The sequence below is a fragment of the Lutra lutra genome, chromosome 7 (genome assembly GCF_902655055.1).
Source record: "Lutra lutra chromosome 7, mLutLut1.2, whole genome shotgun sequence".
Lineage (NCBI taxonomy): Eukaryota > Metazoa > Chordata > Mammalia > Carnivora > Mustelidae > Lutra > Lutra lutra.
In genome coordinates, this window is record NC_062284.1 from 32,687,754 (window position 1) to 32,711,843 (window position 24,090).

General features: G+C 52.4%; 1 protein-coding gene across 1 annotated transcript; it reads left to right on the forward strand.

The window, feature by feature from the left end:
* Positions 1-1,033: 1,033 nt before the first annotated feature.
* Positions 1,034-23,377, forward strand: GRAMD2A (GRAM domain containing 2A). Its single transcript, XM_047737461.1, is given in 13 exon segments — positions 1,034-1,748; positions 1,751-2,059; positions 6,709-6,808; positions 16,812-16,904; positions 18,045-18,102; positions 18,483-18,558; positions 19,175-19,278; positions 19,820-19,918; positions 20,043-20,114; positions 20,657-20,719; positions 21,912-22,053; positions 22,300-22,399; positions 23,269-23,377. Coding segments are annotated over 13 exon segments (1,509 nt in total). The 5' UTR covers positions 1,034-1,564.
* Positions 23,378-24,090: the final 713 nt, after the last annotated feature.

Below are 24,090 nucleotides of genomic sequence, written 5' to 3' on the forward strand. Positions count from 1 at the left end.
GTGTCTGCCTTCAGCTCAGATCATGACCCAAAGGTCCTGGGATCGAGCCCCTTGTCAGGCTCCCTGCTCAGTGGGAAGCCTGCTTCTCCCTCTCCCTCTCTCCTTCTCCCCCTGCTTATGTTCCCTCTCTTGCTACCTCTGTCTATGTCAAATAAATATATGAAATCTTTAAAAAAATCTTTCCTAATATTTTAATACTCTCCTCTATTTTGTTTTAGTTCTTTATTGATTTAGAAAATGTTTGGATGTTTACTCTCTTTGGAATTAATTTTTGTGAATGGTGTGAGCTACACAGGTGCCCCAATACCATTTATTGGACAATCCGTTCTTCTCTTTCTTATTTGGACCACCTTCTTTATCATGTACTAAATTCCCAGATAGCCATAGATCATGTTCTGGACTCCTTGTTAGTATCTGTTCATCTTTCCTAAGCCAGTAAATACCACAGTATTTTGGTTTTTTAAAATTAAATTTAATTTTATTTAAATTCAGTTAATTAACATGTAGTGCATTATTAGTTTCAGAGGTAAGAGGTCAGTGATTCACCAGTTACATATAACACCCAGTGCTCATTACAGCACGTGCCCTCCTTAATGCCCATCACCCAGTTACCCCATCCCCCTACCCCCCTCCCCTCCAACAGTTTGTTTCCCATGAATACCATGGTATTTTGATTGCTCTAGCTTTGTAGTTTGTTCTGATATCTGGTAAGGCAAGCCCTTGCATTAAATTTGAGATAAATTCTCTCCTTTAAAACTTTGAATCTTCCCACTCAAGAACATTTATTCAAGTCTCCTTTTATGTCTTTTAAAAAAGGTTTGTGGTTTGTGGTTTTCTTCTCATGGACTTTCAACATTTTAAAAGTTTATTCTTAGGTATTTTATATGTGTTGTTTCCATGTGAATAGAATCATTTTACCAAATAGTTCATATATATACATACATATATATATAAAAGTTAAATATATATATATTTTATATATTACATATATATGAAATATATAATATATATGTAACTTTTTTTTTTTTTACTGTGGGTCTACGGAGAAACTACTTTTATGACTTTTGTGCTGACCTTATAACCCCTAGAATAATAAACTCCATAAGAACTCAGTATGTGTCTACCCCACCAAAGCTCTGCCTAGTCTACTGCCTAAATATAAGAATGTCTGGGCCACTTTCGTTTTTGTTTTTGGGTTGTTTTTTATTTTAGTTGATTATGTATCCTCTAGATAGTTTATCATCTTTCAAATAAAAATTCTCTCTTCTGGGGGGAGCGCCTGGCTGTTGAGTCGCTGGAGCATGCCACTCTTCTCCTCTGGGTCCTGAGTTCAAGCCCCACTTTGGATGTAGAACTTACTTGAAAAATAAATAAATAAGAAAATTTCTCTTTTTAGTGTCTAAACCTTTTCTTTCTTTTTCTTGCTTTTGTGCAATGGCTAGAACGTCCAGAACATTATTGAATAATGGGGGTGAGAACAGGCATTCCTAGGGGTGTCAGACAATCTGGAATTCTCCCTGGAGGAAGAGGTCCCAGAACCCAGCAAGCCGCATAAGACTAGGTCATGGCTCAGGAATCTGAACCCTTCACTGCAGCACAGTCTGGGAGAGCCCCGTTGTCCAGAGCCTGCCGCAGGGCAAGAGCCAGGCCCTGCTTTGGGCCGTCTCAAATACCGGCCAGCTACCAGGTTGGGTGCTGGACACCGATCCCAAATGGGACCTCAGATGAGGGGGTGCTTGGATCATTTTTCGGAGAGGCCGGGAGGTGCAGCGGGGCCGCTGCACTCGCGGCAGCATCTCCCGCGCCGTCTGCGTCCCCTCTGTCCAGGCTTCAGGGCCCATCGGCCCACTGGGAGGTTGGGCTGGGCGGGTGGGCGGGATCCCTGGCGCCAGGCCGCCGCCTCGGGGAGCTGGCGCTCCTTGTGGGGCTGGAATTCTGGGTGTGGCCGCCCTCTGGCGCCGGGTGACCCCGGGCTTCTCAGCCCCTGCCGCGGCAGGCGCCGAAAATGGACGGTGCCTCTCCGGCTGCAGCTCGCGCGCCAGGGGTGGAGGAGCGGCAGGTGAGGACGCTGTGGGGGTGGGGGTTTGGCCCCCGGCAGTGAGGCTGCGGGCGATGGCAGCGCCCTCCCCGCAAGGAACCTTCTCCCGTCCTCCAGCATCTCGCCGACTTTCACTGAGAGGAAGGCAGTAGGATCCTAGGTTGGTGTGAGCCGGCCCATGACTTGTGCTCAACGACATCCCCGCTTGTACTCAGAGACCTGTCCTCACGGCCGTCCCTGGGGTGCGGTCACCCGCCTGCTCTCGCAGGTCTTTAGCATCTGAGTCTGGATTCATACCCCACTACCCCACCACCCCACTACCCCACTGAAGGCACCCATTCTGTCCTTGCTGCTGAAGCGACTGCCTTCAGTCTTCCTCCTACCTGCCTCGCAGCAAACCACTGATTCCCATTCCTCCTTTTGACACGCTCCCTCGGCTTCCATGACAACCCCTACCCCTAGTGTTCTTTCTACCTCTTGGCTCTCTCCCTCCTAGTCTCCTAGTGGGACTCTCTCCCCCACACAGTCTTTCAGTGTTGTGCTTCTTCGGGCCCCAGATTTCTCTCCTCCTTCAATGCCTCCTTGAGATATAATCCACATACCATAAGATTCACCCTTTACAGTGTACAATTTGGTGGCTTTAATGTATTCACCAAGTTGCACACCAATTCCAGAACAGTTTAATTCCAGAACAGTTTCATCACCCCAAAAAGAAACTCTACTCACATTAGTCACTTCCCATTTCCCCTCACCCCAGCACCTTGGCAACCACTAATCTGCTTTCTGTCTCAGAGGATTTGCCAGTTCTGGACATTTCCTGTACAGGGAATGGTAGGTTTGTGGTCTCTCGTAACTGGCTTCTTTCACTTAGCATAATGTTCTTTCATATTGTAGCTTGTATGAACGCTTCACTCCTTTTCAGGGCTCAGTAATATTCCACGGTGTGGATGTACCACAGTTTCTCTGCTCATCAGTTGATGGGTATGTTGGGGGCTGTTGATGTTTCCATTTTGGGGGCTCATTATCATAATGCTGTGAGCATTCTTGAAAAAGACTTTGTGTGGACATGTATTCCGTTCTCTTGGGGTGCATACTGAGGAGAGCAGCTGTTGGGTCCTGAAGGGACTCTGTTTAACCATCTGACGGACCAGCAGACTTTTACAAAGCAGTTGTACCATTTCATATTCCACCAGCAATGTGCAAGCATTCAATTTCTCTGCATCCTCACCAACACCTAATACTGATCATGGTCCCCCAGTGGGTGTGAAAGGATATCTAATTGTGGTTTTGATTTGCATTTCCTCGATGGCTAATGATGTTGAGCATCTTTTCATGTACTAATTGCTCATTTGACATTGCCTTTGGAAGAATGTTTATTCAAACATGTACCCATTTTTAGTAGGATTACTTGTCTTTATCATTCATTTGTAAGATCCATTTCTTCTTATGGGTGCCTGGGTGGACACTCTTGGTTTTGGCTCCAGTGCTGATCTCAGGGTCATGAGATTGAGTTGTGAGTTGGAGCCCTGGGTGGGATTTTGCTCTCAGCAGGAAGCCTGCTTGGATTTCTCTCTCCCTCTCCCTATGCCCCTCTCCCCACCTCCTGCAAGTATGCTCTCTTTCTCTCTCTTTAATAAATAAATACATCTTTTTTATTTTTATTTTTTATTTTTAAAAATATTTTTGTAAGATTTTATTTATTTATTTGTCAGAGAGAAAGAGAGCACAAGCAGGGGGAGCAGCAGGCAGAAGGAGAAGCAGGTTCCCTCCTGAGAAAGGAGCCCAATGGGGGACTTGATCCAGGACCCAGGGATTATGACCTGAGCCAAAGGCAGATGCTCCACCAATTGTGCCATCCAGGTGTCCCTAAATAAATCTTAAAAAAAAAAAAAAAAAGAGTTCTTTAAAAAAAACTTATTTTAATTGTGGTCAAGAAAAACACATAACATAAAGTTTATCATCTTAACTATTTCTAAGTGCATTTGCATCCTTTGGTAGTGTTAAACATATGCATGTTGTTGTGCAAACCATCTCCAGAACTTTGTCATCTTGCAAAACTGAAGTACCCATTAAACACCTCTCCATCTTCTCCTCCCTCCAGCCCCTGGCAACCACCTTTCCACTTTCTGTTTCTTTGAATTTGATACCCTAGATATTTCATATAAGTGGAATGATACAGTATTTATCTTTTGGGACTGGCTTATTTCACTTGGTATAATATTTTCAAGGTTGTAGGAGTTCTTTATGTATTTTGGATATTAGTCTCATATCAGATATATGATTTGCAAATATTTTCTCCCATTCTGTGGTTTGTCTTCACTTTCTTGGTGATATCATCAGCACAAACCTTTCCAATTTTGATAAGGCACGGTTTATCTTTTCTTTTGTTTCCTGTGCTTTCGGTATCATATCTTAAGAGACTGTTGCCTAATCAAAGGTCACAAAGATTTACACCTGTTTTCTTTTTTTTCCCTAAGATTTTATTTATTTATTTGACAGACAGAGATCACAAGTAGGCAGAGTCAGGCAGGGGGGAGTGGGGGGAGCTGGCTCCCTGCTGAGCAGAGAGCCCGATGCAGGGATCTCGATCCCAGGACCCTGAGATCACGATCTGAGCCAAAGACAGAGGCTTAACTCACTGAGCCACCCAGGCGCTCCCACCTGTTTTCTTCTAAAAGTTTTCTGACATTTTTGTGGAGGGAACACAAGCAGGGGGAGCAGGAGAGGGAGAAGCAGGCTTCCCGCTGATCGGGGAGCCCGATGCGGGGCTCAATCCCAGGACCCTGGGATCATGACCTGAGCCGAAGACAGACATCCAACTGTCTGAACCACCCAGACGCCCTGAGCTTTTTTTTATACATGGTGTGAGATGGGGCTCCAACGTAAAGCTTTTGCATGTGAATATCTAGTCCCAGCACCATTTATTGAAAAGACTAATCTTTCTCCCATTGAATTGGTTTTGGCACCTTTGTTGATAGCTTCTCTTCTTTATGTATCCACTTTCCTAGCTCCTGTACTCATTCATGGGCCAGTAACTCAGAAATTTATCCCTTTGGCCTGGACCTTTCTTCTGAGCTCCTTATTCCTATATAGCTTGACATCTCCACTTAATAATTTCCCACACAACTTCAAGACTGAACTCGTGATTTTTCCTTCAAATATGCTCTTTTTTTTTTTTAAAGATTTTATTTATTTATCTGACAGAGAGAGATCACAAGTAGACAGAGAGGCAGGTAGAGAGAGAGAGGGAAGCAGGCCTCCCGCTGAGCAGAGAGCCCGACGCGGGACTCGATCCCAGGACCCCGAGATCATGACCCGAGCCGAAGGCAGCGGCTTAACCCACTGAGCCACCCAGGCGCCCCTCAAATATGCTCTTTACCCAATATATTTTTCCCTGTTTCATCTCAGTGAAACAGAGCAGTATCCTACTTGCTTAAGCCAGAAATCTAGTCATATTTGATATTTTCCCCCTGATACTCCACATCCAACGGATTAACAAGTCATGTTGATTTTATTTGGAAATATATATCCTAAACCCATCACTGGTCCTCCATCACCACTGCCACCAAGTGTGAGACATCATCTCTCCATTGGAATATAGTCTCCTAACTGATCTCTCTCCATGGAAAAATTTTAAACATATACAAAAAGAGAGTTGTAGGGTGGATATCCAGGCATCCATCACCCATCTATAATAACCATCAATAGAAGATTGTCCCTATTTCATTGATACTTATCTCTGCTCCCCCTTCCCCACCTCCTTTAGATGACTTTCAAGCAAATCAATGTGTCAGAGTGATCTCCTTAAGATACAAATTTAGTAGTGGATTTCCCTGTTTAAATCCCTTTATAGATTCCCCATCACTTCTAAGAAAATGACAGAAACCCTTACTGGAGTGTACAAAGCCCTGCATGATCTAGCCCTACCAACCCCTCCAGCCTCATTGCTCCCCACTTCACTACTTCCACCCTCCAGACAAAGGCTCTGTTTATGTTCCTCATACATGCCACATACTCCGGCCTCAGGGCCTTTGCACATCCATCATAAACCCTCTACAAGAACCCCTCTCTAACTCTCTGCAAATACCCTCCCCCATCTGATTAACATCCACTGGCTATCAACTCAAAATGCCACTGCTTCTTAAGGAAAGCCTCCCTGCTTTCCACAGCTGAGTCAGGACTCCCTGACAGAGGTCCAACTAGGACGCTGGGCTCTTCTTTCATAGCATAGCTGACACGGTTATAATTATGTATTGATTTATATAAATATTTGTTTCATGTCTGCCTCTCCCTACCAGGCGTTTTGGGGATAGTAGTTCGCCTTATCCTTCTTGGTATACACAGCACTTACACAGAGCTGAGCAAACAGCAGACATTCAATTGGTGTTTGTAGGAGGGAGGCAGAGAGGCTGGCAGCCCTTTGAGGTCTGTGGCCCTGCCAGCCTCTCCTGGGATAGGGATTCTCCTGACCACAGGAGGGTCAGTGGCCATTTGTAGTTCACCCAGTTCCTAGCTCTGCTTTGTTTTTCCCTCACACAGCCCTTGCTTTCCTTCCTGGGCTGAGGCTTTCTCACCCCTTTGCAGAGAGTAAGTGAGGCCCAGAGAGAAGTGGCTTCTCCAAGGTCCTCTGCAGTGAGAGGTACTTCCAGGCCTCCCTCTGTGTCTCCCAGCCACCACATCCAGGCTCTTTCAGGACCCCAAGACACCTTCCAACCTGCCCTGTGCCCTGAGAAGATCCTGGAGGGTCCACAACGCTGGTGTGATTCTGAGGTGGGTGTCAGGGGCTAGTTGGAATCAGGGTGCATTGGATGGTGTCCACGGATGGACAGAGCTGTCTTGTCCCTAGAGTAGCCACACCTCCTGGCAGCCTTGACTGGGGATGGGGAGGCATCTGAGCACTGGGGTTGGCCTGTGGGCCCTCCCTCAGCAGGCTCAACAGAGGGCAGCCCCCAGGAGCACAGGAGTGCTCTGTTTTTTAATGAATGCAAGTCTGTTTTTTGACCTGAATGACCAGCTTCTTGTCTGGAGACAGCCAGGCCTGAAGTGGCTGGCCAAGAAAAAGTGGTCTGTGACCAGGTCCAGGGGTGCTAGCTCAGACAGATGCTGCTACAGCAGGGGGAATGTGGGATGAGGTCGGCGACAGGCAGGTCACTCTCTGCAGGACCAACCGCCTGCTCCTCGGGGTGGCCTGGGCTTCATGAGAAATCCTGAACATGCCCAGCAGTTTCCCTGTTTCGGCTGTTTGTCCCATCTGTCTCCCTGGTGACTGTTCTTGCTCCGCAGGCTTTTGAGCTCTGGCCAGCAAGGGGACAGCCCCTGCTGGCTGGTGGAGGGATACTGTGGGGCAGCTGGGCCTGAGCTGCAGGAGGCAGGCACTGGGTGGGGCCCAGGTGCAAAGAGGGGTCTCCCCGCAGAGGCTCCCTGGCTGCAGTCCCAGGAGAAAGAGTCAGTCACGCAGGGCCTGTGTGGAGCTCTGCGGGTGCAGTTTGGGGCCTGGCGGTGCCCCTGTCTCCGCTTCCCATGGGCGGCTGCACTTCTAGGCATCCCTCCAGGGGCATGATGGGATGCGGAGGGCTCAGTGTCAAGGGGCGGGGTGGGAGCAGGGGTGAGGCTCAGTGGGCAAGGCTGTGAGAACCGGCCCCCTCCCTGGGGCTAGGCCATGACCTCTCGGACCCCCACAGCAGCCCTGAAGCTCTGCAGGTCAGAGTGGGGATTTCCCCCCATTTTACAGGGGAGCAGACCCTGAGGAAGGTGACTGGGGGCCACCCAGGAGGAGGCGAGGAGGAGGAGGAGGAGATGAGGGCAGCGAGAAGCAAACCGGAGTGACTGCTCTCGCTCTAGGTCTGCTGTTTGTGTCCCAAAGTCCCAGTGCAGCCGAACACACTACACAGAGGAGCTTCTCTGTGGGCAGTGTTTGTTTCTTCGGTACGCAGTTATTGAGCACTTACTGGATGCCTGAAGCTGAGTGCGGGGGCCGGGGGTAAGAGATGAATAAGGAAGCCGATCTTAGTGGGGGACAGCCACTTAAATGAGAGGTACAGCAATGAAGATATCTGAGCAGACCGTATGTGGAGGCAAGGTGAGAGGGGTGAGCTCTCCCCGGAGCCTCCGGCTTACCAGGCTTTGGGGAGCGGAGGTGTTGGGGGATAAGACTGGGAGGGTCTCCATCGTGGGCAGGAGCATGGTAGCTAAGCAGGACCCAGGCAGAGCTGGGAGGGCAGCCCATTAGCAAGCCTCTCGAACACCTGAATGTCTGAGAGGAGTCAGCCTGAGCACGCTGATCCTGAATTCCATCCCTGTGAGGACCTAGGCCTTTCTAGTGTGTCCCGAGAGCCCAGATCTGGAGGGCAGGGGCAGGGTACGTGGGTCCAAAAGCAGGGAAGAGGGCAACTGGGGTCCTTTAACCAGAGTGAAGCCATTCAACCAACCAGCTAAGGGCTTGGCTGACCAGTTCTGGGCTCCACAGAGAGACCTGGGCAGTGGGCAGCCTCTTGGCTGCCAAGAGTGGGAGATGGAGCCAGCCTTGCCCTTGGCCCGCCCACCTCCCACTGGGTGAAAGGCCCTGGAGTCTCTGACGTCCCTGTAGGTAGGAGTTCTTGTTGGCAGCAGAGCTCAAAGGGGTCCTTGTTCAGGCTGGATGCAGCCACCCCCAGAGGGCTAAGCCGGCTCACATCTCCTCCCGAACAACTAGCTCTCCCAGTTTGTTTGCTTCTTTGAGCAAAGAAGATAAAGTCTTGCTGAGGGATAAGGGGGTGGGAAGGGGTCTGATCTAGGGAACCCCACATTCCAGACAGGCCCCTGCATAGCCATCGCAGCCCAAGAGACCTCCTTTGGTGTCCCCTAATCCCTGTCTACTGGGAGCGCTACAGGAGAAGGCAGAACACCCGGCCCCAGCCCTCTGCGCAGCATGCTGGAGGAGACAGAGTGCAGGATTTCGGCCGGACTGGAGTTTGAATTCAGCTCCACTCCTCCCCAGTTGAGTGGTCGGGAGCTCATGCCTTACCTGTTTGGGCTGCCTCCTCATCTGTATAACCAGACAGACAGATGGACGCTGGAGCTGGCCTCCGGGCTGGAGGTCATGAGCCACACCTGTTCCCCACCCTTCTCCCCAGGGGCTCCCTCCACTCGCAGGGCTTGACCTGGTTTGAACCTTCTGAGTCCTTCCCCCACCTGACCCTGAAGGCTCGCTGGGGGTGTGGTGGAACTCAGGCCTGGGTGTCAGGCCTCCGAGGGTTCCGGCCCTGCCAACAACTGTGTGTGGGGACTTCACTGGAGCCCGCCGAGCCTCTGTTCCCCACCTGTGACATGTCTGCAGAAGCACCTGCCCCACGTGAGTGGCCGCAATGACATCACAGGTGTTCCTCTGCTTTGTGGGCTTTGGCCAAAGCTGGTGGGGGACTCTGGTCTGGCTGTGAGCGCTGCGGCTGTGCACCTCCCGTCTCTTAGGCCCCAGTGAGGATTCATTAGAAATGGAGTCGGTTGGGCCAAGGTCATCTCTTCCTCCAAAGAAGCTGCTGGTCAGCTCGCAGATGGCTTTGTGTGGGTCTGGAACACCTGTGCTTCTCCTGGTGGCAGCCATGGTCATTTGGTCCAGACTGTGATGACTTGGGAAGTAGGGCACCTGGCCTTCCACCTTCCCATTCATCTCAAAGCTGCCCCAGGTCATCAGAGGGAACTAAGTACATCCCTGGCCGAGGTGTTCTCAGACCTGCTCCTGGGAAGTAGGGTTCATACCTGTGTCGAACGCCTGCCCCTCCTGAGTGCTTTGCCAGGGCTGCTGAGCTGGACAGCTGGATGGGGACCCAGCATGTGCACCCCGCCTCAGTGCCCCAAGCCCCACCCCTTCACACTCAGGATGGGGTTCAGCCGTGGGCTTCTCTCCCCTTTTCTGGTCAGCAGAAACAGCAAAGCAGCTGTCCTAGATAAGGAGTATCAGCTTAGAAAATAAAATGAGGTGCAGCTTCTGTGTAGGAAATATTAGGATTGTTTTTGCAAAAGAAGATGGCTTTTTCTCTCCAGGTTTTAGAGTACTGATGATAAGCCCGACTCTATCCACCTTATTCCAGTTTCCCTTTGGCAGAGGTCTTGTTAACCAGTGTCTGGGCTGTGTGTCAGGCCTGTGACCCTGGAAAGACGTAGGCAGGCTCTCGGGAAGGACCCAGAGCCAGGCTGTGCCGCACGGAAAGGTGCTCCTGCTTCTTTGGCTTGACCTAGTAAATGTGTTGTGTGACCTTAACGGAGGAAGGAAATCTCTGTGGACATGTGATTCCTGTCTTGCTGAGGGCGTTCCTGGAAGTCCAGAGGGGCAGGGCCCCAGATCCAGAGCCCAGGCAGGGGGACTCACTCTGAATTCCAGGACGCATCCTTCTCCTTCTGAGCTGCAAAGAAAGGAGAGACGTGGGGGCAAGATTCATCCAGTGGTTTCTATACACTGGTTTGCATGTTTCAGATCACCTGAGGGCCTTGAAAAGCCTGGAACTGAACATGGGCCTATCTTATGACCCACCAATTCCAATCCTAAGTGTTTACCCTACAGGAAGGAATACTTGTGTCCACACGACAGGTACTGGAATGTTCTTGGCCACACTTTCGCAACAGGCAAAAACTGGAAAACTGCCCAGATGCCCATCTAGAGTCAAATGAATAAATCAGTTGCAGTAAGTCCATGTAATGTGATACAAAACACTAGTGAAAAGGCATAGTTTACAGCTACACAGCCACAGAGAAGAGTACGTGTGCGACGATTCCATTCATAGGAAGCCCACGGAAGCCTGGATGACGGTCATCCTTGTGGGGTCTGGGGGGATGCCTTGAGACTGGAAGGAGCAGGGGGGCCTCTGAGGGTGGTTTCCAAAGTGTAGTTCTATTTGTGAAATGCACTGGATCTTATACTTGTTTTTTTTGTGTTTTTTTTTTTTTTTTTAAGATTTTATTTATCCATTTGACAGACAGAGATCACAAGTAGGCAGAGAAGCAGGCAGAGAGAGAGGAGGAAGCAGGCTCCCTGCTGAGCAGAGAGCCCGATGGGGAGCTCCATCCCAGGACCCCGGGACCAAGACCTGAGCCGAAGGCAGAGGCCTTACCCCACTGAGCCACCCAGGTGCCCCTGTACACTTGTTTTATGTGTACTCTTCTGTGTGAAAATTACTCTTTACTAAGAAGTTGAAAATATTTTATTACCTAGCTGAAGGTGAGAAAGTGTCACTGGGCCCGGCCTTGACTCTAGTATCTCGAATGTCCAGGAAAATTGAACTTGGGAGGTGCGTCCAAGTTGCCCCAGGGGACCCTGAAGGCACGGCTGGTTCAGGCTGCTGCTAGGCCTGGCTTTCTGCTTCAGTGTGGCCAGGGTACGGCTCCGGCCAGAGGCTTATGGGAGCCTGGGATTGAGGGGGGGGAGGTTTGCCCCAGGGCTACGGAGGTTTGAGTGTGGGCGAGCTGGGTGGGTAAGCTGGACTGTGCCTGGGCACAGGGTGGCCCAGGGGCATGCCATTGAGTGGACAGTGCAATGGAGGCGGGAGGGTCCGGCCTGTGTTTTCCCCAAATACTGCATCCCATCCTGTCTGAGCCACTTTCTTCTTTTTCTTATGTCTTCTGCCTCCCCCCGAGCTCCCCTTCTGATCAGTCAGCCAGCATGGACTGGGTACCTGGTGGTGCTGGGCCAGTCCTGATGCCTGCTCCATGGCGAGGTTCCATCCGTCTGCAGGGGACCCCCATGGGCTCTATTTCTGTGCTTTTCCCTCCACTCCTCCCTCTGGGAGTGTCACCATCTCTCTTTCTCTGTCTCCTTCCCTCACAGTAGCAAACACTGCATGCCCACTGTGTACTAGGGATACAAGGATGTATGAAACACACCCCTGGGGGAGCTCAGAGTGGAGTGGGGGCAGACAGATGTGTAAACAGAGTGTGCTTACAGTCTGGTGTGGTGGGTGCTGGAACGACAGCAGGATGGAGGTCACAAGGGACCACAGAGGAGGGACTGACCAGCTCCGTCCTGGGGGAAACCAGGAAAGGCTTCACAGAAGAGGTGCCAGAAGAGGTGCCATTTGAACTGGGGCTCGAAAGATGAGCGGAATTCCCCAGGCAGATGAGCGTGGAGAGGAATTCTGGGTTTGGGGTATGCACTGCTGGGGAGGGCGCAAGGAAGCTGGGGCACAGGGGAGCCTTGTGGGGGAGCCTGGGAAGGGAAGCAGGAAGCTTAGGAAGGCCTGCCGAGGAGGCGAGGGGGACCTCAAGAAGGAATGTCAGCAGCAGAGGGGCTGGGTCAGATCTGGGCCCCAGGTGGCTCTGCTGGCCGGCAGAAGCAGGACAGGGCCAGGCAGGAGAGCAAGCTTGTCACCAGCGTTGGGGGAAGGGATGGTGGTGATGAGGCTGGCCGGCGCAGTTGGAGTGGAGATGGTGTCCTGGGTTCTTGGGGATTGATTGGTGGTGGGGCTGGGGAGAAGACAGCTTCCGATTCTGGCTTGGGCCACTGTGGCAGGAGGAGCCTCTCAGGGATGTCAGGTGCTCAGAAGGAAGCAGATCTGGGGGGATGACAGCAAGCGTGTCTTGGTGGCCGAATCCCAATGGCAGGCTGAAGCTCAGGAGGAGAGAGGGCGTCGAGGTTAGAGATTTCAGTTTGGGAGTACCCACGTGGTGGGAGTAGCTTGAGCCTGGGGAAACTTTGAGACCGGAGTGCTCATGGCAGGTGTCCCGTGAAGCCTGGTCCACGAGTTCTGCAGGACGCAGCTCGATTCTGGCTCCTCTGGAGTCCCTCCTCATTGTCTCTCCCTCTCCTGCTCTCTCTGTGCCCCCCCCCTTTCTTGACTGGCCTGGCTCCTCTTCTGACATCTCCCCGAATCTGCTAGCTGCCCATCCCTGCCCTTTCAGCAGCCCCATGGCAAGCCCCACGCTGGGGCTCCTGGTGGGATAAGCTCAGTGAGTATTTGTGGAGGGAACGAAGGAAGGCTTGCGGGCAGGCCAAGTACCTGTTCCGTCCTCTGGAGAGGCACCCTGCCCTGGGTGAAAGGGCCCCATCGGGGCCTCCCCCATCTTTTTCTACCCCCTCTAATGTCCAAAGTGTTGGACATTACTTAATTACTTAATGTACATAATGATATTGGGGGAGTGGCTTTGATTAAAAAAACAGACATGGATTTGAGGAATTCTGATCTTACCCCACAGAGCACGTGTGGAGGTGGGGTGGGACTGGATGGCCCAGGGGTGTCGTTCACAACACACAGAGTAACTGGCTTGACGAGGCCTGCGTGGGAATGTCAAGGTGGCTGCCAGCACAGTGGGGGGACCCAGGCTGGTCCCCTCATTCTCCCAACTTCCTGCTCGTGAAGTCTCTTCAGCGGCAGGGCTCAGTGGATCCTTGGGGGCTCCTCACCTGACTGGTTCTGTGCTGACCCCTCTCGCCCAGACCTACCTGGGCATCTGACTTTGCTCTCATGTCTTTATTTTTTACTCATCTAAACACTGTAGGGGAGAAGCTAATTGGTAGAAAGTTTGACTCAATCATTTTGAAAGCGGTACATTTGGGCCCCAGGCAGGCTGTGTCAGGAGCATTATGAGGCCGTCCCAGAGGGACTGGCCTTCACAGATGGACAGGTCGGAATGGCTCGTAACCATCCTGTTCGTCACGCGTAAAGGAGTTGCTTTTAAGTTTAAAGATATTTGAAAGTCATTTGCTCCCAGTGACTGCATTTTACCCCATTTTTCTCTTCCTGGAGATGCTGTGGGGAATGTACACGGCCTTTTGTTTTTCTCATGGTCTGTCCCTCCTCCAGCCTTGCTTCCTGTCCCCACACAGTCATTCCTCCAATGTGTCATGTGTGCCTGTCACATGTTGTCATTGCCCCCAGCTCAGGGCCTTCAGTGGGGGAGACAGAGGGTCCCCACTAGGCCGAAGCCCCAGGGGATGAGCGTTCCAGTGCCGACCCAGTGTGACAAGTACCAAGAGGGAGGCCTGGATTGGGATGCCTGTCGCGGGCAGCTTCTCTCTAGGCTGGGGGAGGGCGGAGGGCCAGCTCCCCTCCCTGAGAAAGTCACACCGGACCTACAGATGAGTTCAGTTTAGAATCCCTGCGCATGCATGATTATGAACACCAAGTTAGATTATGGGAACTTATACAGGGTGATGGTTCCACCCAGACGGTAAGGTTCGGCTTCCTTTTCTCTGGGAGCCCGTCTTTGACTCTCTTGGTCTGCTCTCCGAGCTCCTGCAGCTCTGACACCTCCAGTCACCCTTTCCAGTGCCCGAGTGACAGTCTCCCAGCCTCTGAGACCATGGCCAAGGTCCTGCTTGGGGTTTCGCTCTATCCCTGGTCCTCCAGGTCAGGGCATGTCCCTTCGAGCAGGCCCACCTCCTTCTCCTTCCTGGTGGCCCAGGAAAGCTCACAGGCTGCAGAGTCTGAGCTCTCCAAGGGCTCAGTGGTTTGACTTGTACACGCTCTGCCTCGGGGCACCCCGAGGTGCTTCTCCCACCAAAGCACGTGAGCCAAGTGAGGAACTGAGAGATGGAAGACGTGGAGGGAATCTACCACACAAAAAAGGAACAAAACCTCAGACAAAACTTAAAAGGCAAATGACACACTGGGGGGATGTTTGCAAACATGATCAACTAAGGACTAATGTTCTCGAAAAAACATTTAATACAAATCAGTAAGACAAATGTGGAGATGCTCATAGACAATTCACAGGTGGGGTTCCAGGAGTTCATATGTCTACGTGGGAAACTCACTTAGCCCCTCTGTAAGCAGAAATGGAAATGAAAATAGCATGTTTCCATGTACCAAATTTGCAAAAGTGAGAAAAACAGAATAGCCAGGGTTGGGCATGGGTGTGTTGGGAACGGGCCTTCACATAGTGCTGATGGCCGTGGTTGCAAGTAGAGCATCTGGAAGCACTTTGGGCGAGGGTCTAAAGGGCCTGAGAAGTATGCATTCTCCACCCACAAATCACACTTCTGAGAATCTGTCTCAGCCATTGACAGGGACACGGGAATTCCTCATGAGATCATGTTAAGCAACCAAAGTAAGACCTGTGAATTATAATCCATGATTCCATTCATGTAAATTCTATATTTATGCCTAAACCTTTTCTTTGGATGAGTTGGGTTTTTTTTTAAGATTTTATTTATTTATTTGTCAGAGAGAGAGAGAGAGAGAGCGTATGAGCCCAGGCAGACAGAGAGGCAGGCAGAGAGAGAGAGAGAGAGAGAGAGAGAAGCAGGCTCCCTGCCGAGCAAGGAGCACGATGTGGGACTCGATCCCAGGACCCTGGGATCATGACCTGAGCCGAAGGCAACGGCTTAACCAACTGAGCCACCCATGCGTCCCTTTGGATGAGTTTTGAAGAATTTTTTTCCTTCTGGGGGATTTTGATCATCATATTTATAGGTTTTATCTCTTTCATATTTTCTATTATGAGCATAGTAGAAATCAAGGAGAAGGGAAAATCTGCTTAAAATGCGAATGATGGAACTAAACAAATCTAGAAATTACCTTTGGGGGTCAAAAGGGTCAAAATCACTAGCAAAACTTGTCACTTTGCAAGATTCAGGAAACCTATGTTGATGGGTGCACCGAAATTCTCCATAAAGGCAAGGGCAGAGGTCACGGGGCCACAGGGCTGCGGATGGGCTGATTTTGTGGCATGAGGTCACCTGGCTCTTCACCGTGTGATACTGGGTCCAGCTGCTCCCTTGGTGGGACTCAGTTTCCTACTGCGTAGCAGCGTGGTAGGGGTCCGACTAAATCATCTCTGAGGATCTTGGCAGATCTTGGCTGAGTGGGCTACTCTGTTCTCAAAGAAGACATCTTTGACTTGCCCCGGTGACAGAGCTGAGAGGGACTACGGGCAGGTGTTTGCAGGCCTCAGTTTCCAGCTCCTCATTGGCCCAGGACCTTGTAGACTATTTGTGACCCCTGTGGTGCCCGGCCCTGGCCCTGCTTCTTGGCCAGCCTCTCTTCCTGTCAGCTTCTGGGTCCACACTTTTTCGGGTGGACTCCTCAGGCTTTATCGATTCTGAGCCTGTGTCTTCCCTGACAGGGGCAGGAAGGGGGTTCCCTATGCTTTGGAGCTGTTTAGGGGAGGCATGAACTCAAATGCCACTGGGGAGCCCCACCTGCCCAGGGGGATGGCCTCTCCTCCCTCCAGGGCCCTCTCCCTAGGACATTTTTGAGATGGTTTGGCTGTGAGGCCAAGGTACCCTGACTGTCCGAAGGCCACCAGGCCATCTCCTGGTGCAGTGCCGCCCCACCCCTCCGAGCCCATGGGTTACCTATGGGTTACCTATGGGTTGACTGGAGCCCCCACTGCCCCCCATCCCTGCCATCTGTGCCCCAGCTCCTCAGCTCTGCTTCAGCCTCCTGTGCTCAGCATCCTTTCTCAGATCCCGATGGCTTATGGGAATGCTGCCCAGGCACCTCAGAATCTTACACTGTCATCCGGGAGCAAGTCTTTGAGTCCTCCTTCCCACTGTGCTTTCTCAAGTGTGGGGCGGGCCTACCTGCTTGGTGCCCTACTAAGGTAGTCTGATTTCCCTTCCAGTCTGGGCATAGACTGGCCTGCAGGCTTCCAGAAAAGACGGCATGAGATTGCCCCCTCTGTCTGGAACCAGAGAACTCCTGCCTGACTTGCAGCCTCTGGGTGGTGATGTCTTCAGCCTCAGCCTGAATAGTAGAGCTGGTCTGGGGTGTGGGGAGAGGAGCTGGCCTGGGCCTGGGGAAGCTGGTAGGGAAAGGTGTTCCCCCAGAGCCGCTCTTCCTGATGTGGGCCTGTTTCTGCTCAGTGACCAACAGATGCATGGAAAGACGGCTTCTCTGAAGAGCCCCGTGTCCTGCTCAGAGAAACTAGCCAGGGTTCAGGCACCCTTGGACTCCAGGTGAGGCCCCTCCCAGTAAGATAGGCCTATGGATTGGGGGTGGGAAGCCCTCAGGAGGACCTTAAAGAAAGGGGCAAATAAAAAAGAGTGACATCTTGCCATTTGCAATGACCTGGCTGGAGCTAGTGAGTATTAAGCTAAGTGAAATTAAGTCCGAGAAAGATAGATACCGTATGACTTCACTCATAGGTGAAATTTAAGAAACAAGTCAAACAAGCAAACTGGAGAAAAGGAGAAAGGGATGAACCAAGAAACAGACTCTGAACTCTAGAGAACACGCGGATGGTCACCAGCGGGGAGGTGGGTGGGGGGTTGGGTGACGCAGGTAGTGGGGATGAAGGAGGGCACTGGTGATGAGGGTGACGTATGGAAGTGTTGAATCACTATATTGTACGCCCGAAACGATATTGCACTGTATGTTAACTAGCTGGCATTTAAATAACGACTTAAATAAAAGAAGGGGCAAAGGGGTTAAAGAAGGGGCAGAAAGGGGACCCTTACATCAGGTGTAAGGCTGGGCATAGTCTGCCCCTTGCCTCTTCCTCCCGGCCGGGGCCTGTCCCAGCACTGGGGACCCAGCAGAGTCTAGGCTTCTCAGGTTACCAGCCTCCTCCCTGCCCACCTGTCCTCAGGCCAACCTGGCCGTTCCAGCACTACCCCCTCTCCCTCAGCCTTGGTAGGGTCAGGTGAGTCTGCTGAGCTCCAGGCTGCAGGGAGAAGGCTGCAAGGAGGGCAATCCTGCCGGGATCATGGCCCACGGCCAGGCCCCGGAGCCGTGAGTCTGACATCTCCACCTCACCCGCTCCCCAAACTGGTCCCCATCCCTGGTCTCCCACTCACCTAACCTCGGGTCTACTCCTCTGCCTATCCTTTGGCCAGAGAAGAGGGAGAGGGTTTTTGATACCCAGGGGTGGGCAGCCACTAAGCATCTCTGGGAGCTGGAGGCAGGAGTGCCCTTCCCCAGGGCTGAGCTCCGCACTCCCTGTCGCCTATCACCTTGCTGTGGCTCCCAGAGAAAGGCCTCAGTCTTCAGCCTCTCGCCCACGCTTCTGGCCTAAAGCCAGGGCAGACCTGGCACCGCGGATGTATGGGCAGGACTCGAGGGTTCCCTGTCCCTGGAATGGAATGTCTCCTTTGCAGTCTGCACTGGCCAGAGGGCTTGAAGGGTGAAGAGATAAAGAAGTGTGGCCGAGAAGGGGTAAGTGTGTGGAGGCCGCCTCTTCACTGCCCACCGAGGGAGGGGTTCTGGGCTGCCGGAATCGGGGCTGTTGGCTCCTTGGCCGCCACGGCCAGTCACCAAGGGAAACCTGAGTGAGTGTCCCCTCCCGGGTGGGGGTGGTGCGTCACCCTCAGGTCATAGGCTGCCCAGCAGGACCTTCTGTTGCCATGTCACTGAGAGACAAGCTGTACTTGGAACTCAGCCTTTCAGCCCTGCTGGCTCTTTACCGACTGCTTTGTGCTAACTCCCCGGGGCCCCTACCCACCCCCCCAATGGCATTATTTCCTGGTAGCTGGTGCAGGGCCCCCTTGGTGGCTGATCTCCCCAGGACTTCTCAGCCCCAGCTTGTATGTTTGCAGACACTACTGAGTAAATACAACCAACAATACCACAAGCTGTTTAAGGACATCCCCTTGGAGGAGGTGGTTCTCAAAGGTGAGCTATCTCTTAGGTGTGGCTGGACAGGTGCCTAGAGGGCCTGAGGCCCAGGTCCTCTCCTCCAGAGCCTCCAAGGCACAATTTTGATATGGGAACTGGCTGCCCTTTGGATGTGGTTGGGCCCGCTTTCTTCAAAAGTCTGAGAAGAGTGGGCAGATCGGGGATATGAAATGGAATCTATAAAAGTTTTCTTGAGGCCATGTCAGGGCTTCCAAATTTTATTTCTGTTCTGCTCTTAGCAATGGTTGTTCTTTCCTGCTCAGACCTCTCAGTAAGCAAGGGGGAGCATTTGCACAACAAGGCCCTCTCTCCAGGGCAGGGCAAGGAGTTCTGCCTGAGGGAGTGAGAATCCAGGCTTAAGGAACCCTTTGAAGCATGAGTGGAGGAGGAGGAAAGCTCTAGTAGTTTGATGGGCTCAGGTGGGGCAGTCAGGACTCTGGAGAAGGACTCGGGGTGCTGGTGGAATGGGTGTTTGGGGCCTGGGGTCGGGAAGGGGGATTCTGAGGCAGGCAGTCCCTGACGCTGGGCTCTGGACTCCCGAGTGTGAGGACGCAGGCCCTGGGCCTTCGGGGTTGGTTTGCTCATGGCAATCTTCTTTCCTGCGACTTTCCAGTGTGTTCCTGCGCCCTCCAGAGAGACCTTCTTCTCCAGGGCCGGCTCTACATCTCCCCCAACTGGCTCTGCTTCCATGCCAGCCTCTTTGGCAAGGATATAAAGGTAGTAATAATGGGCCTGTGAGGCCCCAACTGGGAAGAGACAGGTCCCCTAACCAGTGGGCACCTGCTGAAGCCCCTCACTGTGAGGCCCCCCATCTGGACTCCTTCCAATGCAGGGCCCCAGTCTAGACTCCACAGAGCCTAGAACAGTTCACAGCCAATTCATTTGGTCTATGAGTGCCCCTGCAATGCCTTCAGGATCAGAGCGGGATGTCACACTTTGGGGAGCCATAATTGTGGCCAGGTGGTAGGTCAGGGAACTCCATTACGGAGTATGGCATTCACCAGCGCCACCATCCTTGGATTATCCATCCTGGATAATAGGGTGAGAGCCCTGAGCGGTGTGTGCTGCCAAGGCTGGCGCAGGGTGGCGGGACCAACGGAAGGGGAGCCTGCGTCAGAGAGTGGAAGGCTCACATATTCTCCCACATAAGGCAAGGCTTTTCCATGGTGTCCATGCTTGGCTGGGGCTCTGTTCAGGAAGCAAAGGGACCATGTCCTTGGGGGTGAGTCCTGAGAGAAGCATGCCTCTCCTTACTCAGGTGGTCATTCCCGTGGTGTCTGTCCAAATGATCAAAAAACACAAGATGGCGCGGCTTCTTCCTAATGGCCTGGCCATCACCACCAACACCAGCCAGAAGGTCAGTGAATCCCTGGGCCAGCCATCCCTGGTTAGTCTCCTGTCCCATCCCCAGGATCCTGACTCTGGCACTTTCTCTGGTCTGTTCTTACCCCACCATTTTCTGTTTTATTTCTCTGTCCCAGTACGTCTTTGTGTCACTGCTTTCCCGGGACAGTGTATATGACATGCTGAGAAGGGTCTGCACACACCTCCAGGTATGGAGTTCTGGGGCAGGAGTTGGGCCAGGGAGGCTGCTCAGGCCTAGGCTGAGGTCCTGGGACAAGGCTGTTAGGGGTGGTTGGCCCGTCTCTCCAGCACAGGCGCCAAGGACAGGGAGAGGCGAGTAACGGGCTCAGGCCTAGTGTATCTGAGCTTGTTGTTGGACTGTGCCTCTATGATTATGAGCATGTCTCTTGGAGGCCAGCGGCCGCTGTGTGTCCCCATGTGTACTCCCTCATTGTGCTCCTGCAGCGTGTGAACAGAAGCACGTGGCTGCTTCCTAGTAGGCCGGCAGCTCTCTTTGGCCCGCGGTGAAGAAGTGGGGAGGGGCAGCAGCATGGGGAAGTATGTTTCCTTGGATTTGCCCTCTGCTCCAGCATTAACTCTGGGACTTCTGCAAGTTCTGGGAGCTAGGCTTCGTCCAACCCAAGGTGGCTTATTTGGAGGTAAAGCTCTCTTGGAGAGTGCTAACACCTCCTCACTCCTGATCATGGCTGTTCCTGATGGAAAAGTGATCCCAGCTCCCTTTCTTCCTTAGCCTTCCAGCAAGAAGAGCCTGAGTGTAAGAGAATTTCCAGAGGAACCTGAGTGCGAGTCCCTGGTGAGACCTGAGGTTGGAAGCAAAAGCTGCTGGCATGAGGGGGTCTATGGCTCTGAGGCTTCAGGGCCTCCTGGGTAGCGGCCCACAATGCAGAACTGGGGCTCCAGGCTCAAGAGCCAGTGGCCGTGCTATGCCAGGGGGTCCCCTAGACCTGACGCACTCCACGCCATGAGCAGCCACTAGGTCCTGGGCAGATCTGCTGACTACCTGAGCGGAAGAGATGCCTAGCCCCCAGAACACTGCGCAGGGCAGAGCCCACAGCCGGACAGCGCAGAGCCGGTGACCTATCCTCTTTTGTTTAGCAGGGACAGGAGGGCCTTCCAGGGGATAGAGAGGTCCTCAGGGAAGAACTCCAAAGGCTATCACTGGAGAACTCAGACTCATTTGAGATTTGCCGAGGTCCCAGCAATCCCAACGGAGGTCCCAGTTCTGGGTAGGCAGCGCTGAGTTTCTGCAACAGTGATGGAGATGGAAATGACCCCAGGGTGTTTGAAGTCTTCTTCACTAACCATTAAGCATTTAGCCAAGCATACAGTATGCACAATACTATGATGGCGATAGAAGGTGCTGTTCCCATTTTTGTTGATGGGGACCCTAGGTACTCCTGCTAAGGTCAGTGATGTACTTAGGGTTTGAGTCCAGATTAGGAGGACTTATCCCATTTAAGATACAGTGTGCCAAGCTTTCTTGGGCTCCACAGATCTGAGCACGTACCTGGGTTAGCTCACGTCTTAGATCCCGCTGTACCAGCAGTCTTCAAAGACATTGTTCCCTGGAAGAATGGCTGGTCCCAGCAAGGGAACTGATAAGAGAGACACGAGGTTGCTATGGCAATGGTTTCCCTCCTTCTGGGTACCTGCCTTCACGCTTACTAGGTATCCAAATTGGTAATATCTGGGGAAAAATTTTTTTTAAGATTTTATTTTTATTTATTTGACAGACAGAGATCACAAGTAGGCAGAGAGGCAGGGAGGGGGGGTGGGGAAGCAGGTTCCCCGCTGAGCAGAGAGCCCGATGTGGGGCTCGATTCCAGGACCCTGGGATCATGACCTGAGCCGAAGGCAGAGGCTTCAACCCACTGAGCCACCCAGGTGCCCCAATATCTGGAAAATTTTTTATAAACCTAGTGTGGGCCCCTTAGGACACGTGACATCCCAAGGGTCATAGAGAGTTTCATCTGCCTTCTCCGCAGGAAGTCCTCATCCCTGAGATGAAGTGGAGAAAAGTGTGCCCTGCCTCCAGGTCCCTGTCCCTCCCAGACAACATCCCTTGTATCCCTCGGGCATCCATGGACTCCACGGACAGCTTCTTTCCCAGGAAGCCTCCTGGGTCTGGTGAGCTCAGCGTGCTTGTCTATGACAACTGCTTACACAGACCAGGCTTTCCCTGCCCCTACTACTCCAAAGAGGAAAAATCACAGCCAGCAAGGCTTCTGAGAGCTGTTTCTTATTTAATCCAAATCCATAAGGGAAGGCCAAGCCACAAGCCTGAGCAGCTTCAGAGAGTGGGGGGAGGTGGGCTTGCTGGGCTAGGCTCCTGCCTCCTGCCTCACAAAGATGCCTATTGCTCTCCTATCACAGAGAATGACGTCTGTGAGGAGGAGAAGCTGGAGGAGGAGCCCAGGAGCGATGGGAAGCTGAGGATCTGGGATTACCAGCTCCTCAAGGTCATCTTTGTACTGTAGGTGACTACATTGGGGATGGGGGTGGTTAAACTCACCTGGGTGGCTGGCTGTTTGGAGTAGGGGCCTCTGTGTGTGGGGAGGTCACCGTCCAGAGGGAGGGGAAGGTCCTAAGTCAACTGAAAGCTCCTGGGTGGTGTCTGGAGGTTACCTGGCAGGCTCTTCTGCAGCAAGACTAAGTGTCTCCCGTCTTTATTCATGCACCCCTGTAATTTAGGGGTAAGGCTGTGCAGTAGGGAGGGGCAGGATAAGAAGCTGTTGAAAAAAGGAAAACGTGCACAGGACTGGGGAGGGGGACAACTAACAAAATTGGAGAGGGCCATCGGATAGACTAGGGGAGAGCCATGGCCTTCCTGCCACCCACCTTTAGAGCAGTTTCTGGAACCCCAGACTTGTCTGTAATTCTGCCTAAGGACCAGCAGAGGGATGAGCACGGTGGGGTGTTTAGTGAACAGCCAGCTCCTGGTGTCCCCTCATCTTACCTCATGACCTTCCTCTGCTTCTGCTGGCTGAGTTCCAATGGTCAGCCTCAGCATTTGCTGGGAGAGTGGGCCTACCACCTTAGGGGATAATCTTGGTAGCCTTGAAGAGGAGGCACAGGACCAAGGTGGCTGGTCAGAGGGAAGGTGGGCTCAGTTTAAGGACCCAGAATTCCTGCTGGGCTTTGAGGACACCTCCATGGGGATGAGTCTCAGACCCCCACATGGCCCCTAGACACAAAGATGTCCAGGCCTGAACATAGCCAAGAGGCAAAGAGTTCTTTAATTCTTTCAGTTGCGGGAAGTAGCTTTGTTCCCATTCCTGTTTTTGGTGAGTCTCTAAAAATGTCCTTTTTCCAGGTAAGATATCCTTATCTCTCTTTCTCCAGGATCTGCTTCTTGGTCATGTCCTCATCCTATCTGGCATTCCGCATCTCCCGGCTGGAACAGCAGTTATGCTCCCTGAATTGGGATGGCCCGGTCCCTGGGCACAGGTGATGTCCTGTCTCTTCCCAATGCCTCGGGGACTGAAGGTAAAGGACAGGAGCCAATACCTACAGCCAGGTTGCGTGTTATCCTGGCTGGACTTGGCCTTGCCCTTGAGCTGGCTTGACAGCTCAATCTGCCAAGCAAGGTTGGACAGAGCATGCAGGGTACATAGATCCCACCCTGACCAGCTTGACCAGCTCTTGGTGGCAGGGCGGGGGGGTAGCGAGGGGAGGCAGAGAAAGGCTCTACTGACCTGTCTGTCTGCCTTGTAAGCCCCTTCTCTGATCTGGGAATCTCTCGTGTGCAGGTAACGGCCACCCCGGCTTCTCCAAGAAGAACGCTCTGGGTGCTAAGGTTCCACCAGTGACTCCTGTGGTTGATGCTGCTGTGCTGAGACTGAGTAGGAAGGAGAATACTCCAGATCCTTCCTCCTCCCCCAGCTCTTAGCCCTCCTGTTGACCAAGCTCCTACAATTTGGGGACTCAGACACAAAGCCAGATTCTTGGGACCGGCCAAGAAATTCTGTATACTAAGCTTCAGCAAGCACTTGGAAAAAGAAAATTAACTTGTTCCTCGGAAACAGTCTGGCACAGAGGCAAGAGCACTAGGAGACACCCAGGGGACAAAAGGCCAAGTTTTGGTACCTGGAATGCAGCTGTGCACGGTCACGCGGCTCACTGCAGGAGTGGGACAGAGGCCCAAACCCAAACCACCAGCGGGGC